The sequence below is a fragment of the Mugil cephalus genome, chromosome 3, assembly GCF_022458985.1.
Source record: "Mugil cephalus isolate CIBA_MC_2020 chromosome 3, CIBA_Mcephalus_1.1, whole genome shotgun sequence".
Lineage (NCBI taxonomy): Eukaryota > Metazoa > Chordata > Actinopteri > Mugiliformes > Mugilidae > Mugil > Mugil cephalus.
Genome location: NC_061772.1, coordinates 23,361,681 through 23,379,780, shown reverse-complemented (window position 1 = coordinate 23,379,780; position 18,100 = coordinate 23,361,681). Strand labels below are relative to the sequence as shown.

Sequence of the window (18,100 nt, the reverse complement as noted above, 5' to 3'; positions counted from 1 at the left end):
ATCCTGTTTGAGGAGATAAGATCTGCACTCAACTCCAGCAGCTCTGTGCTCGCCTTCAACACACAGGACGTGGTGAGAGCCCTCGGGGGGACGAGAGACAGAGAGAGAAAACAGCTCATCTGGCTTCACATCAGTGGCTGGAACTCAACAGTGTGTTTCAGACATTGTTCCAGACCTCCATGGACACCCCACCCCACCCAACACCCCCCACCTTTGGATACATACTACAGTTATCCCCACCCCCTAAAAGGATAAAACAACCTGTGGTTGCAACACCCTGCAGCCCAACATCCTGGCCACAAAACTCTCCTCTTGCTTTACCTGGAAGTTGGGTTAATCCTGTGTATTTTGAACTTTCTCACTAAAAGGTCCCACAGAGAACTGGTCACCAATGACTGTAGATCCACACGGCACAAATGTCACCTGGTCAAACATGGTGATGACACGGTTCTCCTGTCTCTGCTGTCGGGCCCCTCACACCACCACAGACCGGCTCTTCATGAGTCACCACCGTCAAATACATTATCCCTGTAATTCCTGTTTACATTTGCACTTTAGTCACTTTACTCATACAGTCATGTTTACACCCTCCATGGACAGTTGGAATAGTTAAACATTTATGGCATAGTTATTTGTATATACAAATAACTATAGATAAATAATAGAACAATACGAATAATATGTACTTTGCATTGTTCTATAAATGCATAAAAAATGTATAAAAGTTTATATAAAGTGTTCTGTATCTGAAGACATTTATAAGATTCTTGATCATCGATGGATGAAGAGGAAGAAAAAAATATTTTGGGATGGTAAAAATATTTCTACTTGTCTTTTTGCCCCACTTTGTACCGACCTCAAGAGTCAAGTAAGGCCAGGCAAATGCACCAAAAACAAACAAACAAACGAAATAGAGGATTAGGTAACATCTGGAACGTGATTAAAGTGAATTCACAACAGCAGCTGTGCAGGTTGGTGGTAAAATAATAAATAACTAAATAATCAAAACAAAACTGACCACAATAATTACACAAAACTGAAAAACTGAAGAATACTTTCTTCAGTTTTTGTCAGAAACGGTAAAAAAAAAATGGTGTGTGGAATCGCCAAAAGGGGGCAGCAATGCTTAAGTGCTCAACGAAACCCACGAAGAAGAAAAATAAGCGGAACAGGAAGCGGAAGCTGAAGAAGAAATCAGGAATCAGCTGTCAAAAAAGTAGCTAAAGTGTAAGCAACGGAACAGAAAGAGGTAATTTTAAAGTTAAGTGCATGTTATTAAACAATCTGTCACTGTGTATATGTCAGCTTTATCACTCGATAGTATGTCCGCACTGCTAAATGCGAGTAAAGCCGGACTACCTGTACGGTAATTAAATAGCTAACCTAATGCGTAACTGCGTGAGCTCAGAGCTAGCAGGCTAAACAGGAATGTAGCAAAGCTGAGTTAACATTTACTGAGCTTAAATTGTGTTTGTAATAAACAACACAGAAGAACAGACGGAGCCATATGTTGAATTTGTCACGTTTTGAGTTTAATGTGTTCATTTTTAAATGCTACACTACGGCTAACGGAATGGAAACCTATCGTGTAGCTGTTTATTGTTGTCGTTAATCGGTTGTTGACAGCTATTAACCCGGACAACTTCAACTGATAACTAACGTCATAAACTGGACCAGGAAGTGTTTGTTAATGTCACATAAGCAGCATGTGTTCACTTTATTTTGCTGCCCCGACCCTTTTTTTTTCCAGAAATGTCCAGAGGTTGTGTACCGCACTGACTGGTTTCTAGCCTGTGAGCTCTGCCTGAAAACATCCGCCAATATGCCTGCAGTTTCCACCGGGGTTAAGGAGCTGTACTTGTCCACATCTCTGGGTGAACTCAATAAAAAAGCTGAAATTAAGCCAGACAAGACAAGCACCAGAAGGTAACTTTGGGTTCCAGTTCCATGCCTTCTAGTATCAGCATAGTGTGGTATATATTTTTGTATTTAATTAGATGGCTTGAAAAAGCCACTCAAAACTATTTGATTGATATCAGGAGATTGGTATCTGGATCAATTGAGGATTTTTTTGTCAGAATTATAGGTTGGATGGGCTTCAGCCAAGCCCAATCTTTTGTACTTATTTGTTTCCTGTTTCCCATAATACGTTCCTTTAGCATCAAAACTGCTTCTTCTGGTTAAAGTGATGGTTTGCTAGTGTCAAAGCTGCCAGATATTTAAGAAGAAGAATCATAATGATGCTACTAAACATCTGCTGTGTGGAAATACTTTACTCTGGAAAACGAGGTCAAGTGGGAAAAATTATTGTACTGTTTGCGAGGCACTGGTAGGGAATCGTCATTCAGTATTACCAACTGGATTTGCCGCCTACCAAAATAAAAGAAATAAATAAATCACACAATAAAATACATCAAATACACTAAGGCAAGATCATATCAGGACTCAGATCAGGGGACAAAAAACTTGATTGGCTCTCTATAGCATCACTGAGTGAAAGGAGAGACCTTCCAAGGACATTGTAAACACATGGTGATGAACATATGTATTATTCGCTGTGTTGCAGCTATGTTCAGAGTGCCTGCAAAATCTTCAAGGCGGCAGAGGAATGTCGTCTGGACAGAGATGAAGAGAAAGCATACGTGCTGTACATGAAGTTCTTAACAGTTTATGACATCATCAAGAAAAGACCAGACTTCAAACAGCAGCCGGTAAAGTTAATTGTTTTTAAGCTAAATATAGTTTTTTCTTGTGTGAAGGTTTTTAGAACAGTGAAAATGTATCAAGGATTGAAGTTTGTTATTTCTGACTTACTCCTTTTTTCTTCCAATATCCATAGGATTATTACATGACACTCCTTGGGACAACCAGCTTTAAGAAAGCCATTGAAGAAGCTGAGAAGCTGTCTGAAAGCCTTAAACTCAGGTTAGAGGCGTTGGACGTTGTGCTTTCTCATCTATATGTTGTTTCAGGGAGTAATTGATATAGTGTTGAATTAAATCTTGATTTGGTTTTACAAGCCTTTTACACGCTCGCAAACAGTTTTGTGGTTGCTCATAATTTTGTGGGATATTTGGATTTCAAAGTAATAAAGAGATCATGAGCAGCAACTGTGGGCCCTAACAGTGAATGGTGTAATTAACTGCACTATTGTTGCATGAGCTGAAGAATACAACAACAGAACTTGTATGTAAGCAAATTTCTTTTGGCTTTACTCAACTAACAGGTATGAAGAAGTTGAGGTTCGAAAGAAACTTGAGGAGAAGGAAAGACAAGAAGAGAAGAAGAGGAAGGAAGAAATAAAAGAGAAGGATGGTGGTCGGGGCTCTCCGAAAGCAGGATCTGTAAACAAGAAGGACAGCAAAAAGGTTGGAGTTTCACATTCATTTCTATAATTTTTTTAACACATCAAGTGGGTGGTTGAATTGATTCTAAGCCAAGAGCAGTGATTTTTATTTTGAAAGGGGTTTCAAAACTGTGAGAATTATGTAAATTAAATCATTTACTTAATAAGTAAGTACAGTAATAAGTTACTGTATTGAAATTGTTGTTTTTGTGTATGTTCTTCAGGTGAAAGGAGAACAGAATGAACTCAAGAATGTAGTCTCAAAAGGTAAGTTGAATAACTTAAAGGAAGTTGAAGAAATATTTAAAAATCATTCTATAAATTCTGCAATTTGCTGCAGTCGTTTTCTAAGTTTGACGCAGTTCGTACAGTTGATTTAATAACTATGTCCGATAGCTGCACTACCAGCTGGTGGCATCACGGCTGAGAAGCTTTTCCACATGATGAAGGACCAGACGATTACAATGATTGTCATGGATGCCCGCAGCCACAGAGACTTTGAGGAGTCCCACATTCAGGTCCCGGCCCAGAAGTGTATCAGCGTGCCTGAGGAAGCCATTAGCCCAGGGTGAGAGAGGAGGCTGTATACCTGATCTTGTAATCTGATTTCGGAATAGATAGTAAATGTGTAATTCATTATTCTAACTCCTAAACATTGTCTACTGCATTATTGTGACTTTTCAGAATCACTGTGAATCAGATCGAAGCAAAATTGCCAGATGTATCCAAAGAACTCTGGAGGCAAAGAGGAGTTGTGGATTATATAATCCTACTTGACTGGTTCAATTCTGTCACGGACCTAAAATTGGGAACCACCTTGCAAAGCCTCAAAGATGCACTGTATAAGGTATCTGTATCTGTGTGTGTGTGTGTGTGTGTGTGTGTGTGTGTGTGTGTGTGTGTGTGTGTGTGTGTGTGTGTGTGTGTGTGTTGGCATGATTTGTGCACTAGCTTATGCGTAAGTAAAATCTTCCTGTGAAGTGCACTGATGTGTTTGCACACTCCTCAGTGGGACAGCATCACCATCCTACGCAGTGAGCCTCTGGTGCTGGAGGGGGGCTACGAGAACTGGCTGTTGTTTTACCCCATGTACACAACCAACGCTAAAGTTCGACCCCCTAGGCAGACTGTTACCAACACACTCCCTCAGCGTGAGTATCGCGAGCACAGCGTGCACCTTACAATTTTGGCTTTTTGTGTTTGATTTGAATTCATTTATTTTTAAGAATTTATAGAACCCAGTTGGTAAAATAAAGTTTTTAAGTGCCAGATGTTAGCAAAATATCAAAACTCAAATTTTGTGTTCAACATAAACATCTTCAGTAATAATAATATATTCTTCACCAGCAGCAGTTTAAAGTCTTGATGAAAATGAAACAAGAATCTTGTCATTAAACACATTAGTCTTGCATGACTCATCAAGTGTAACTGTTCTGTCTTGTAGCTGTATTCATTTTCTTGATCTGATGTTTTACAGTGAACTTTAGCTACCCATCCCTAGAGGAACCAAAGCCTCCGACTCCACCTCCACCAGAGCCTGAGGTGTTACCTGAGCCTCAACCACCATCAGCCCCTGCGCTGGTGAACGGTGTTGCACCAGCAGGACCCCCCACATCCAAAACTTCCATGGTTGCTGACACGTTGCCCGACGTCGTCGATTCCCCCGTGGCTGCCTCCACAAATTCTGAGCTGAACCTTAATAAGAAGGGCCCTGTGGCAGGCACGTCCAGCCCCTCGCCTGCAACAGCCAAGGCCTTCCCACAGGTAGAGTATCAATCCTAATCAGTGTTAAACCTTTGGAGTCTGTGCAACATTACTGTCTATTTATGACTTTTGTTTTATCTGCCTGTCTCAGTTTGACCGTGCCAAGAAACCCTTCGGCCGGGTGGACGAACCTAAGCCCAACCAGAACGGGTCCATCCAGAATGGACCACTGGTCCCTGACCGTTCAGGCAAACCCCTCTTCAATCCCAACGCTGCCTTGTCTGAAGAAGAACAAAGTCAGATACACTCTGAGGCCGTGGCGTTGATGGAAAAGGCGAGGCAGGAGCAGGAGAAGCGCCACCAGGAGCGTCGCTTAGAGGAGGAGAGGCGGGAGAAGGAGAAGAAAGAGAAGGAGTTGAAAGAGAAGCAAGAAAGGGAGGAAAGTGAGAAGAAGAGGAAGGAAGAGGAGGAGAAAGGGCAACAGGAGAAAAAGAAACTGGAAAGGCAGAAAGCGGAAGAAGAGGAAGACAAAGAGAACAAAGTGTGGGACGAGAAGGAGAGGAGGGGGAAGGAGCCGAACACCGACACCCCCCCGAAGAGTATGTCTCTGGATTCGCCTGTTCCCAACCATATAGTTAGTGAGATAAAGGTGAGTCTCCACTGTTGGTGTTTGTTGTTTAACCTGTGACACTATCGGTCCGAGCAGATAACATCACAAACCCTAATCAAACATGATTTCACAGAGAAATGCAACTAACAAATAAATAAAATTGATATTTTTTTATTTTTAAGAAACTAGGAAAGTATGTTTTGTAGACATTTGCAGTTTGAAGGAGGTCAGGCAAGTCTATGGCCTTAGGAGACATATCCCTTTAAATTAACATGTCACCCATGTTTATTTCCATAGCGGGAGCCTCTGACCAGAGCAAGGAGTGAGGAGATGGGAAGGAGTGTGCCAGGTCTTCCAGATGGCTGGATGAAGGTATTCATTATACTTAAAACACACAAATATTGTTGGATTAGCTGAAAATTAAAAGTGTAAAAGTGACGTAACTGAACAAAATTAATTTCCTCTTGTCTAATTCTTTGTTTCTTTTCCTCTCATCCTCATGCTAGTTCCTGGACACAGTGACCGGGACCTACCGATACTACCATTCCCCCACCAACCGCGTCCACCTGTACCCTCCTGAGGTCACCGTTCCCCAGACCCCACCGTCCACTCCGCCGACAGTCAAACAGAAAACGCCGCAGCCTGCTGAGCCAGACACCAGCCGCGAACGAGAGCGGGAACAGTCCAAGCTGAAGCGCTCTTACTCCTCCCCGGACATCAGCCAAGACCTGAGAGAGGAGGCCCAGAAGAAGGCCACCGCCCCGACCACCGCTGCGGTCATACCCACCATCAACAGAGACACCAAGTAAGGCGCAGAGATTCGATGGTTTACAAGAAATACCTGTCGACCAAAGAAAATCATTGTATGCTAGAAATACAGCTTCTGCAAAAATGTTTGACTGTTAGGAGTGTAATACGTTGCAGCTGTTGTTTGACTCAAATTTTTAGCCAAATGTCTGTACAGCCTTACTTGGGCATACAGGATATAGGATATTGGATATATTTTGATATAACAACCATTGAATTTCCTTCAATCTCCTCCCTACAGAAGCTAGTCTCTATTCTCTCATTGTGCTCCTCTCTCCTCCAGACCTGCCAATGTTAAAGTCTATTCTAAAGTGGAGATCGTGCGGCCTTCAGCAGCCAAGATTCGCAACCTGAATCCCACATTCGGAGGTCTGGGTGCAACACTGACGGGCCTTCGAAACCTCGGCAACACGTGCTACATGAACTCCATCCTGCAGTGTCTCTGCAACACTCCGGCCATGACTGATTACTTCAACAACAATTACTACCTGGAGGACATCAACAGGTCAGCTTACAGATTAGTGGGACCACTTAGCATAGAATAATCACACGTGAGGTAAATGCCGTACGTGACAGCTCTGCATCTGTTGTCTTCCTCTGACAGGTACAACATTCTTGGCCATAAAGGGGAGGTGGCGGAGGAGTTCGGTGTCATCATGAAGGCCTTGTGGGCCGGCCTGTACAAGTGCATCAGTCCACGCGACTTCAAGATCACCATAGGCAAGATCAATGAGCAGTTTGCTGGCTACGACCAGCAAGACTCCCAGGAGCTGCTGCTGTTCCTCATGGATGGGCTGCACGAGGACCTCAACAAGGTAACGCACACACTTTTAGTCACGACTGCTACGTAATCACCTGTGTGGTACAAGATCTACAATACTTTAAATTAGAGATCGACCAATATGGATTTTTTAGGGCTGATGCCAATACGTGCTCACGATTTTTTTGGAGCTGATATTTGGAGCCGATGCTGCTGTTTCTCCCTCCACAAGTCTCAATTTAACCAAAAACATGAACATAAACATTTATTGAACTCAGAGAATATTTAACACTCTTATGCATACAAAATAAACAATAAACGGGTAAAAGGTAGTAGTGCATAAATAAAAAAAAAAAATAAAAAAAAGTGCACACCTCGTTTCAGTGCACTTAATTCTCATTCAGGTAATTTCCTTGAACACATTTGAACATAAGTAGTGTTCCAGCATCATCTTTGTTGAACTTAATACACATTTAAATAAGAATATTCTGTCTTCTTTCAAGGGAGCAGCTTCCAAAGCTTCCAGCTGCACACACTCTGCTGGTGGGGGAGGGGCAATGTATGGGCTGCAGGTCTCCAGTGTCTTCAGCTTGCCGGTTAAAAAAAAAAAGAAATGTATCAGCAAACACACCTGCATATCAGGCCATGCCGATACCAGAAAAAAAACAAAAAAACAAATATAGGCCTGATATATATCGGTCGATCTCTACTTTAAATAAAATAAATAAATAACTCTGAGTTAAATATTGAATAATAATTATTACCCCTGCACTTTGTTGCACATTTGCGTGTTAACAATAAAAACTTAGTCTATTTATCATTTTCCTTCTTTCTGTTTTTTTTTTTCACTGGGTTTCATTTTGATGGCAAATTAGAGAGTAAGTAAATAGCTGTGTGTCCTTGGTCCTCCTGCAGCAGTGTGAGTGTGGTGTGTCTGCATTTGTCTGGTCTGATGCTCTGTCAGAACCTCTGTGCATGTAGACCCAAAGACATGCTCATTGCCTGTATCGACTTATTTCTACTGGCTTCATGTGCATTTGAACGGGGGGAAAGGTGAATTAGTGAAAAGATCATTTCCCAGATTATTATTATTTTTTTTTTCTTACTGAAGACCAACATTCAGCTGAGAACCGGCAGCTTAGAAGTACAGTGTCTCCGTCTGGGGTTGAGTTGTACATCCACCCCCCATTTTTTATTACAGAGCTATTGATCCTTTAAAATTGAGAGGGTAAAGTGGTGAGTAGCTGGTGACGTGCATTTCTCATAACACACTCCATCCCATCACGTCCCTTTTGTGTGATGTTCAGACCTGTCTGCCATCAGACTGGCCCAGTCAACTTTGTCTCTCTGGGGTAATTGATAATTCAGTCATCTCTAATTAATGAGATATTAATTAACCTGCCACTCATATCTTCCTGCCTATCATACAGAGAGTGAATTGCCTGAACTGCATGCAAATGAAGATGAAAAATATTAGATAGGTGTTAAATACAAAAAAATAAAAATGATCGGTTAGAAATTTGGTCTGTAGTTCTCTTGTTTCTTATTTTATTTTTATAATTATGAGTGGTATATTTAGTAGGATTATTAAAGTTGCTAATCTAAGTTTATCCTTGTTGTGCCACCATGTTGTTTTTTTTCCATCTCTGCTGTCAGGCGGACAACAGGAAGCGCTACAAGGAGGAGGAGAACGATCACCTGGATGATCAGATGGCGGCTGACCAGGCCTGGAGCAAACACAAGCTGCTGAATGAGTCCATAATTGTCGCGCTGTTCCAGGGACAGTTCAAGTCCACCGTTCAGTGTCAGACCTGCCATCGCAAGTCACGGACGTTTGAGACCTTCATGTACCTGTCGTTGCCCCTGGCCTCCACCAGCAAGTGCTCTCTGCAGGTCAGTCAGATATTAAACACCAGGAGTCATCACTAATAGTGTAAACTTTAAGAAGGTTACAATAAGGGATGGGCGCCAGTATTTTATTGATACGGATGCCATTATCTGCTTATCGATCCGATTCTTTATCGATTCCTTTATCAATTCCTACTAAACAACTTTCTAAACAAGAGATAGGGCTCGTGTAAGAAAACATATAGGAAATTGTTCTGTGTATTGTCACAAGTGCTGTTCTGCTGAGACTTGGCGATAGCTGCACTCGTTGACTGGAGATTATTGAACACATGGCACTTTCGTTATTTGCGTGCTTGAAATTACGGTGCTGTATAAGTTGCGTGTTGCGCTGTTACAGTCCCTTCTAGAAAAATGCTTTTGAACGTTTCAGTGTCTCCACCATCGCATTGTCGTCTTCACGAGCATGAAGGCTAATGGTATCGATGAATTGAACCATTTTGAACCAGTTCTTTTAAAGAACCGGTTATCGATGTCCATCCATACTTACAATGAACAAATCTATGCTATACAATTTATTGAGGAAGCCAGACCCCAAACGTTTGAAAAAAAAAATATTTAGTCAAGTTTAATGTCAAAGTAAATAAAACTTTATGCTGTAGTGTTCATTACAAGCATGTAATAATCATATATGAGTTTGTATGTAAATTTAAATTAAAGTGCGATCACTGATTGAAAGTTTTTTTTTTTTTTTGGGGGGGCAGGATTGTCTGAAGCTGTTCTCCAAAGAAGAGAGACTGACCGACAACAACAAGGTGTTCTGCAGACACTGCCGGGCCCACAGAGATTCCACCAAGAAACTGGAGATCTGGAAGGTCCCACCCATTCTCCTGGTGCACTTAAAACGGTTTGTAAATGTGCTTGCTTTTAAAATGATGTTAACATTACTCTTTTAAATAAGATTTTTCACACTGTTTTCTTGAATGGGGATCATTTGTGCAGGTTCTCCTATGAGGGCAGATGGAAGCAGAAGCTGCAGACAACCGTAGACTTCCCTCTGGACAGTCTGGAACTGGCTCAGTACGTCATTGGACCCAAACAGACCCTGAAGAGATACAACCTTTATGGAGTTTCCGTAAGTAGAAAGGAACTGAATGCTCTTTTTTTTATTTAAATATTTTTTATTTGTGCTTAAATGACTTATAAACAAAAATAAATAAATGTGTCGCAGGAACAAGGATTAGACTGCGGCTTAAACAGTAAAATAAAATTAGCTAGAACAACAAGTAAACTATACACAGATTGATTTCATTGGCCAAGTTGCTTCAATGCCATTAGCTTTCAAGGTAAAAACTAAAAAAATACTAAATATTTGTAAAAACAAGCTTAAGTGAGAATAAGTTTGGGTACTTTTAAAACACACATTCAAAATGTAACCATTGTAATGTAATGTAATGAATGTAACCATTCAACCAATGTAACCAAACATGTCTGTCCAGCTGCTGAGTTTCTCTCAACCTTCTTATTTCCCATAGAATCACTATGGAGGTTTAGATGGCGGCCATTACACAGCCTACTGTAAGAACGCCCTCAAACAGCGCTGGTACAAGTTCGATGACCACGAGGTGTCTGAAATCTCCACCTCCTCGGTCAAGTCTTCTGCGGCCTACATCCTCTTTTACTCCACCCTGTGATGGTGTGTAGGCTGCGGAGGAGAGAGAACACTACACCGGAGCAGCAAAGCTCAATGCCTAGAGGTTGTTTTTTTCCTTTTCAAAAATCACTGCTCAGAGGACCTGGTGCGCGTAGGTGCTGGTTAACTAGCCGCGTATGTGCACGAGAGGATGCGCTCTCGAGCGAGATGCACAGACGGGAGAAAGGTGCAGGAACGGTGCAAACGCTTCAGCTACTTGAGCAACCGATAGCTGTTAAAACGGGCTGTCTGTTCACATTACTGATCATCTGCAGACTAAACAGATGCTCCTTTTAATCTGACTTCTGTACCATGGTTGTGTTGTAGGGCTGGCGGCGCATTGCACTCGGTGTGGACGGCGGTATTGGTGGGACTAATTTTCAGTTCTCTCGTACTGCGCGTGCGCCGGATTAACAGTTAGACGGCATGTACATACTTAACGACGCTGATGTTGCACATTCGAAAATGTAAATACCCGAGGGCGAAGTGTTAATCTGTTAAGTGACCAAATGATTATTTTTTGTTCTTGAAGTAGCAGCCATCATAATATCAGCATATTCATAAAGACAAGCAATGTGTTTTAGGGGTTTAACTGTATAACCTTCTGCTGTTTATTACATTAAGGCCGATGGACGTGACTGTGAATGATATATTTTATTTTATTTTTTTTTGCATTCTTCCTTAGGAGAGGAGGGAGCTTAGATTGTTGCTTGTTCATATTAGTCACATTCTTGCACTTATACGATATGCAATCAATTTAAGTTGTTTGTGTAGATCACATTGTTTAACAGCAGACTTTAATACTCAACTCAGAACGCTTTAAATCGATACGGATGCTGAGATCTGTCCATTTTACTCAGTTCAGCCAGTGACTTAAAAACCCTTCCCGCTTCTATAAAGTTTATTATCATTTAAACTCTACATTAGTATTATCAAACACTATTTAGAGGAAACCTTTCTGGCATATGTTGACGTCCTGCTTGGTTTATTCCAGTGATGCTGATTTTCTCATTTTGGTTTAGTTTCATTTTTGAGTTCACTTTTGAGCCGGAGAACTCAAGGACGTGAAGAACTGACCTTATTCACTTACTGGAGTGCATTAGTGTCAACACTTGCTGCCTGCCTGCCTATGGGCTGGTGACTGATGAGCGCAAGCACAATTTTGTTTTGTTTTTTTTTTTTTGTTTTTTTTTTGGGGAATGGACCAGGGATCTGAAGTGACAGGATATCACTCCTTCCTGAGTATTTTATCGCCTAGCATGAGATCAGAATCTGTTTTCTTTTCACTTTTACGTGTTGATTTTGTTTCCTAATGCTCTAAAAATTGTTTCAGATATAACGATTATATTAACCTCAAACAGCTCATATGACTATTTATTAAAATTGCTTAAAATTAGTCGTCGTGTGTGTGAATTAGTGTTTTTAAGGATCTAACACCCTGATACCCTGTCCATTCATCATCTTCTTCCTTTACTCCTGCAGCTGTGGGACAATACAATGGATAAACGTTTTATACAAACGTTGGTATAAGTGTAAGAAACAAGACAGTGCTAGAGTTTTTATCTATTTGAAGAACAGATGCCGAGAAGTGGGCAGCACCAGAGATGTTGCTTGAAAGCAGGTCTACCAGACGGGACAGTTAATAAACCTTCCATCATGTCGGAAAGCTCTTAGAGTCCATGGATCTTTGGCTTTTGGAAAGGCCTGCAGGTGTAGAGCAGCATGTAGGCGTTTGGAGACTGCACGAGGCTGTCCTGTACCTCTCTGACTATCGAGTCGTCAAAGCAGTGCCAGGTCCGGGCTGGAGCGTTGTGGCACAGAGCCGTGTAGTGGCCCATGTTCAGATGGCCCATGTGGTTCTGAGGAAGGACAGAGTTAACTGGAATAAAACAAACTAAGACTCTTATCACATTTTAAATTTAGCCAGTAATAGAGGGTGTGCATGACGTCACTGCCGACCAGGGCCACGCCCCCCTGAGTGGCGAAACATGGTGAAATGTATAAGTACAGCGAGACGGGAAAAATGTGGATTATCATATCAAATAAAGGGTAAGTGGACTTGACAATGATCCATACTAAGTAATATGGATTTGGAAATGTGGACTAGTCTCAGTTCCACTTAGTTTTAGTTAGTTTTAGGTAATTTAAGTTATGATAAATGTAGCTAAAAAAAAAACGATGCTAACGCTAAAAGCTGAGAATTAACGCTACCAAATATTTATTGTTTATTGTCATTTATTGTTGGAACTGAAATAGTTACTGCCAGCCGTTGTATTAGGTACCTACATCAAAACAGCAACATCGACAAACCTCTACAACGTCGAAAAATACAGTATAAATCAATATTACCGAACTTCTGTCACTTTTTGCAACTCAGTGGGCGTAACCATGGAGATTTCGCTTGCTGTGACGTCACGTGCGTTGACCACGGTGTGTAGCTACTATCTAAAAGAATATATGATCTAATCTAGTCACTTGAAAAGCCACAAGTCTAGCTCTGTCCTAACAATTTACTGCCATCTTGTGACAAAAAGCCATTTTGAAATACAGTATGTGAGAATAAATAATGACATCCTTGATAAACGGTTAAAACTGTTATGAGATGAATAATAACAATAATTAAATCTGTTTGAAACACTGAAACGATAATACGAATAAATTTTATTTTTTTTAGTGCAAGACTATTACATCTGCCCATAGTTAATTACAAAAAGTGCTATAAGTCACCTTCCATTGCCATCATGGCAAAGTTCAGATGCTCACATGTTCGTTGGGGTCAGCATGTGGTGCTACACAGCCCCACAAATACACAACCTTCAAGGACTTTTATTTGTCATTTGCAACCATACAGAAGCATGTGATGGAACGACATTATGCACTCAGGTACCGGATTGTTACCCATAGTAACTATAATATAGATACTAGTAAACAGTGAATAAACAAGATAAATAAAGTAGAAATATAAATATAAACCTGTGATGCACTGTGAGTTCTGACACATTTCTATCTGAAGCAGCATGAACTTTTTCAGCAGCTTGTCTGTTAAATCGGAGCACACAGACCAGCTCCCCACGTTATCACTAAACCTCGACCTCACACGTGTCTTTTTGTCAGTTTGACATTTTTCCTTCCTTGGACCATTCTTGATATTACCAATCAGGAAAGCCCCACAAGAGACTGCTCTGACCCAGTAGTCAAGCCCTCGCTCAGATCTTTCCACAGTCCTGATGTTGTGGCTTGTCAGTGTATATCGTTTGTGTGTGTGTGTGTGTGTGTGTGTGTACACTCACCACAACAGCATACAGATGGTATGAAGACTGTGTGGCGTTCTCTACTGAACTGGATAGAAATGGGGTGAGATCGAGCTGCATGGAGAACACGACGTTAGTCCTCAGTTTCACCTGGTTCTTCCCCTTGCAGCCAAACCTGCAAAGGACATCAAAAGAACTTAACAACAACATCATGTCTCCTGATTTTTATATGTACTGGCGCATAGGGTACACCGATCAGCCACAACATTATGACCACTGACAGGAGATGTGAATAACATTCACCATCTTCTGACAATTCAGTGTTCTGCTGGGAAACCTTTGAACCTGCCATACATATGGATGTTACTGAGACATGTACGCACCTAGACCAGACCAGGCACCCCCACCCCATAGCAATGACACCACACCCCGGCAAGATGCAGCGAGACACAAGGAGAAAACACGGACTAAAAGTCTTGAAAGTGTCAAAAAAACACCTTTGAAAATGTATAAATTGGCAAAATTCATCAGCTGATGAATATTTAAAGCCCACAGAGCAGCTACAGTCCTACTAAGTGGACCTTCAGGTGAGATTGCAATGACTGTGTTGTTAATCATAACAAATAAAGATTCTTGACGTAAATGTGAACTTTTTCTTTAAGGTGTTAACAGGTGTTGATTTGTACCCACCGTTTCAGGTGCAACATGAGGATCTCCGGAGGTTTGTCCAGACAAGTGCGAAGGGTCGTTTCCCTCCTCAGGCCACACACTGAACACTGCAGCTGCTCGCCCCCGGTCAGGATAGTCTGCTCGAAGAACAGTGAAAGGCAGTCCTGAGCAGAGTAGAGACAGAGTTCAGGTGAATAGCAACACCACGACTATCTGAAATGTGCCATGGTGGTTCACGTTTTTAAAACGCTACCTGGATTGAGCACTTGGAGATGTCTGTCGGAATCGGCAGTGATAGTACGGTGAAGGTCTGCGTGCTGTGTGCCTGGAGGTCGCAGTGCATGCAGAGCGTCGTGTAGCTCAGCTGGCCCTCGAACAGATGTGAGACGATGGTGCACTCGGTGGCCAGGTTCCTATTCTGTTGTTGCCTCGACTGTCGTACCGAGGAGCGCACCTGGCGCCTTGCAGCCTTGTAGGACAAACACCCAAACACACAGTTATTCTTTTCTAGTTGTAGTTTCACAAAGACAATTCTAGAATACAGCCAAAACATTAAAACCACTGACAGGAAGAAGTAAATGACATCAACCAACAAGTGCCAGAGCAGATGTTACACATGTTTCACCTTTTTAAGGTCGTCGTGGAGCACATTGAGGAGAAAGAGCAGCAGTTCCTGGGCGTCTTGCTGGGAGTAGTTGTTGAACTGGGGCAAAATGGAGCACAGCACAGACCTGGCCTCCAAGGGAGCACAGCTGGAGCTGCCTCCCAGCCACATCTCCTCCAGGAGGCGGACGAACACCTCAGCGACCCGACACTTGGACCTGCACATGCAGACGTTTAACCAACCAAAACATGACTCGCATGTAATTAAGTCAGAAAAAGGGACAGAGGGTCGTCTCACTTAGTCAGCTCTTTGCGCGTGTCCCTGTTGAGGAGGTGCTCCACGAGGGGAACGGTGGAACACAGACACTGTAACACGGCATTGAAGTAGCAGGAGTTGCCGGCGTTGTCTAAACCACACACTCCGGGCTTGTTCCCCCTGGTCTGCAGTCTCACTGCAGAGCTGGAAAAAAAATACGCAACAGAAATCAGTACTAGCGTTACCTACATATGTTGTATATGTATGTATATGTACAGCATTGAACTAGATATAGAGAAAATTGCTGTAATATCAATTATCAGATCCAGATATTTATAATATATGTAAGAATTTAACAGTCAAACCTCATTAGTCAACTTAAACTTCTGCTTAATTTACATGTGCACATGTCTTATTCTTCATTTGCACCTTCAGACATCACAGAGGGTGGTAGCTTATATGCTACTTTTTTGGAAATCTGCATTATTTTCAGCTAGTATTCCACATACTGGTATTTGAAATGAACCTAAAAGGTTCTACTGAAATGAGCTGAATTGAACTTCACTGTATATTTAGGTCTTATACTGTATATATATAATATTGTGTAACAAACGATTGCACTTACGTTTGCTTGGAAAGATTTGCTGAACTTGTCTCCTGGTACAAAGAGCTGTTTAGTCGTGGCAGCGCGGGCACAGTCACGCTGGTGTCCGAGGCCAACTGAGAGGCCAGGGTCTTTGTGAACTCTGTCAGGTTGACCTGTCTGCCTGAGCCCCGGTTCTGCAGATTGTGAAGCACAAATGTGTTGATGCAGATCACGTGAAACATCGCCCAGAGTCCTGGGAGAAACACATCTACCGCCGATCCTTTCGGGTCTGACTGAGATAACAGAGCGGCTCCAGTCCAGCCCTGCAAGTGGGCTACGAGTCGGGCCGAGGAGTCTTCAGACGTTTGTTGTGGCCTGAGCGGTGGCGATGAAGATGTTGGACTCACTGCCGGCCTTTTAGCGGCGGGGACAAAGTGAATGTTGACCCCTATTCCTGAGAAGATGTCTTTGAGTTTGCCCTCCATCCAGGCGGAGCTGTCCAGCTGAACCACGTGTCTGTGGCTGCGGAAAGGCCTGAGCAGGTGTCTGATCACATGCTCGACGACCGGCTTCCTACTCCGCCTCTGCAGCTGCCCTGGACAATAAAGATACGTGTTACAGATGAACCCCGTGCTCACGTCGCAGAGGAGGGCGAGGTGGAGAGAGCACGGCCCTTGCTGATAGGAAAGTCTGTATTTCTTCACGGCCAGGTTGGGCCCGGGAGTGTGTAGGACCTGGTAGCGCTTGGTTAGGTGGCTGCAGAAAGCGGAGAGGGCTTCCAGCTTGTCTCCGTCCTCCAGTCTGCTCAGAGACAAGAGCTTTGTCTGGATGCTGTTTCTCTTCAGGACACCCTGCCATCCATCCAGTCTCCGGGTCAACTCTGAGCCAAAGCTGCCGCTCTCTTCTACAGACAGACCATCTCTTAAGACTATAGAAAACCACGTTAGCGCCTCAGCGTAGTCCTCCTCAGAGATATCAGCGTTTTGCTCCTTGTTCTGGCCGTGTGACGGACGGTTTGCTCCTGCCTTCACCCCGGCAGACCTCCTGATCAGCTCCCGGACGGCTTCTCTGTCCAACACTTCCAGCAGAAGCTCTCTGGCTGTGTGGTAAACCTGGTAAGAGGGGCCGGTCTGAGTCTTGGTGAGAGGCTTCACTTTTTTGGACCTGAAGATGTTTGGCAGACGGAGGTTGTCTCTCTGGACGTCTCCGTGCAGCTCGCCCACTAGGTGGCACTCCTCTGACGTCCAGGTGCACTCCTTCACTGACAAAGCCTTGGCTTTCATCTTAGTCCCACGCTCTAAGAAAAAGCCATCTCAAAACATATCACATCTCAAACCACTGTGACGATGAGTAGGGCCCCACAAAAAACAGGACCGCTGTGCGCTTTAGTTTCCTCCCTGCAGGTTGTCGCGGGTTGAGGACAGAAGGAGACGATAACCAGACACAGAACACGGTGTGCTGGAAGTGTTTCTTCTGCCCTGTGGGATGTTTGACAGACTGTGTGTACTGTACATGTATGCATGTATGTATCTATGTGCCCCGCTTCTCTCGGGTTAAACACTGGAGAATCTGCTGCTAAGGCAAGTCACCAGGGATCCACGGTAGCCAGACAACGACGCCTCGGCAACGTGTCAACACAACACTTTGACCTCAATACAGCAGCTCTCATGACACATTTTCTTCCTCTTGTGTGAAAAAGGGTGTGCATGGTTTGTTTTGACATTCAGCACACCATTTAGAAGCTGCTGTTGTTTTCTGGCGCCACTGTCGGTCTTCATTTTGAAGTCTGCACGAACTCCGTTTGATGCAGATTTTCAAACTCAACTAAAGAATGCCACTTCTTTTACTTTTTGTTTTGTCGCAAAGTCCTCTGCTCAGCTCCTCACGCTGCCGCAGAACTAATTATGACCTCCAGATCTCACCCACACAGCTCCATGAAGGAGTCGTGACCAACCAGTAGGAGGCACTAG

The 18,100-nt window shown here is 42.9% G+C and overlaps 2 protein-coding genes across 3 annotated transcripts; one reads left to right on the top strand and one right to left on the bottom strand.

Annotated features, from left to right (window-relative positions):
- The first annotated feature begins 1,148 nt into the window (after positions 1 to 1,148).
- On the top strand, positions 1,149 to 12,161 carry usp8 (ubiquitin specific peptidase 8). 2 transcript variants are annotated; one of them, XM_047581131.1, is made up of 20 exons: positions 1,149 to 1,249; positions 1,751 to 1,926; positions 2,567 to 2,711; positions 2,840 to 2,925; positions 3,227 to 3,368; positions 3,571 to 3,613; positions 3,743 to 3,914; positions 4,031 to 4,193; positions 4,356 to 4,497; positions 4,824 to 5,110; positions 5,202 to 5,699; positions 5,958 to 6,032; positions 6,167 to 6,465; positions 6,751 to 6,972; positions 7,072 to 7,282; positions 8,103 to 8,105; positions 8,884 to 9,120; positions 9,837 to 9,979; positions 10,075 to 10,207; positions 10,608 to 12,161. In XM_047581131.1, the coding sequence occupies exons 2-20, from the start codon at positions 1,823 to 1,825 to the stop codon at positions 10,764 to 10,766; spliced, it is 3,264 nt and encodes a 1,087-aa protein (XP_047437087.1). In that variant the 5' UTR covers positions 1,149 to 1,249; positions 1,751 to 1,822; the 3' UTR covers positions 10,767 to 12,161. The 2 variants fall into 2 exon arrangements, with proteins under 2 accessions (XP_047437087.1, XP_047437089.1); XM_047581133.1 differs by lacking the exon at positions 8,103 to 8,105.
- Positions 12,162 to 12,302: 141 nt separating this feature from the next.
- LOC125005652 lies at positions 12,303 to 17,872 on the bottom strand. The gene is made up of 7 exons (XM_047581134.1): positions 16,170 to 17,872; positions 15,587 to 15,748; positions 15,311 to 15,506; positions 14,939 to 15,154; positions 14,707 to 14,849; positions 14,056 to 14,191; positions 12,303 to 12,624 (listed from the first exon to the last, which is right to left on the bottom strand). Exons 1-7 carry the CDS (start codon positions 17,411 to 17,413, stop codon positions 12,436 to 12,438), a joined length of 2,286 nt encoding a protein of 761 aa, XP_047437090.1. The 5' UTR covers positions 17,414 to 17,872; the 3' UTR covers positions 12,303 to 12,435.
- Positions 17,873 to 18,100: the final 228 nt, after the last annotated feature.

Coding starts and splice junctions, on each gene's coding strand:
- usp8 (XM_047581131.1), top strand. CDS start 1,823: ATGCCTGCAGTTTCCACCGGGGTTAAGGAGCTGTACTTGTCCACATCT. Junction 3,614..3,742: donor CAAGAATGTAGTCTCAAAAG/GTAAGTTGAATA, acceptor TATGTCCGATAG/CTGCACTACCAGCTGGTGGC. Junction 6,973..7,071: donor TACCTGGAGGACATCAACAG/GTCAGCTTACAG, acceptor TTCCTCTGACAG/GTACAACATTCTTGGCCATA.
- LOC125005652 (XM_047581134.1), bottom strand. CDS start 17,413: ATGAAAGCCAAGGCTTTGTCAGTGAAGGAGTGCACCTGGACGTCAGAG. Junction 14,850..14,938: donor TCTCCAAGTGCTCAATCCAG/GTAGCGTTTTAA, acceptor TACTCTGCTCAG/GACTGCCTTTCACTGTTCTT. Junction 12,625..14,055: donor ACCATCTGTATGCTGTTGTG/GTGAGTGTACAC, acceptor GTCCTTCCTCAG/AACCACATGGGCCATCTGAA.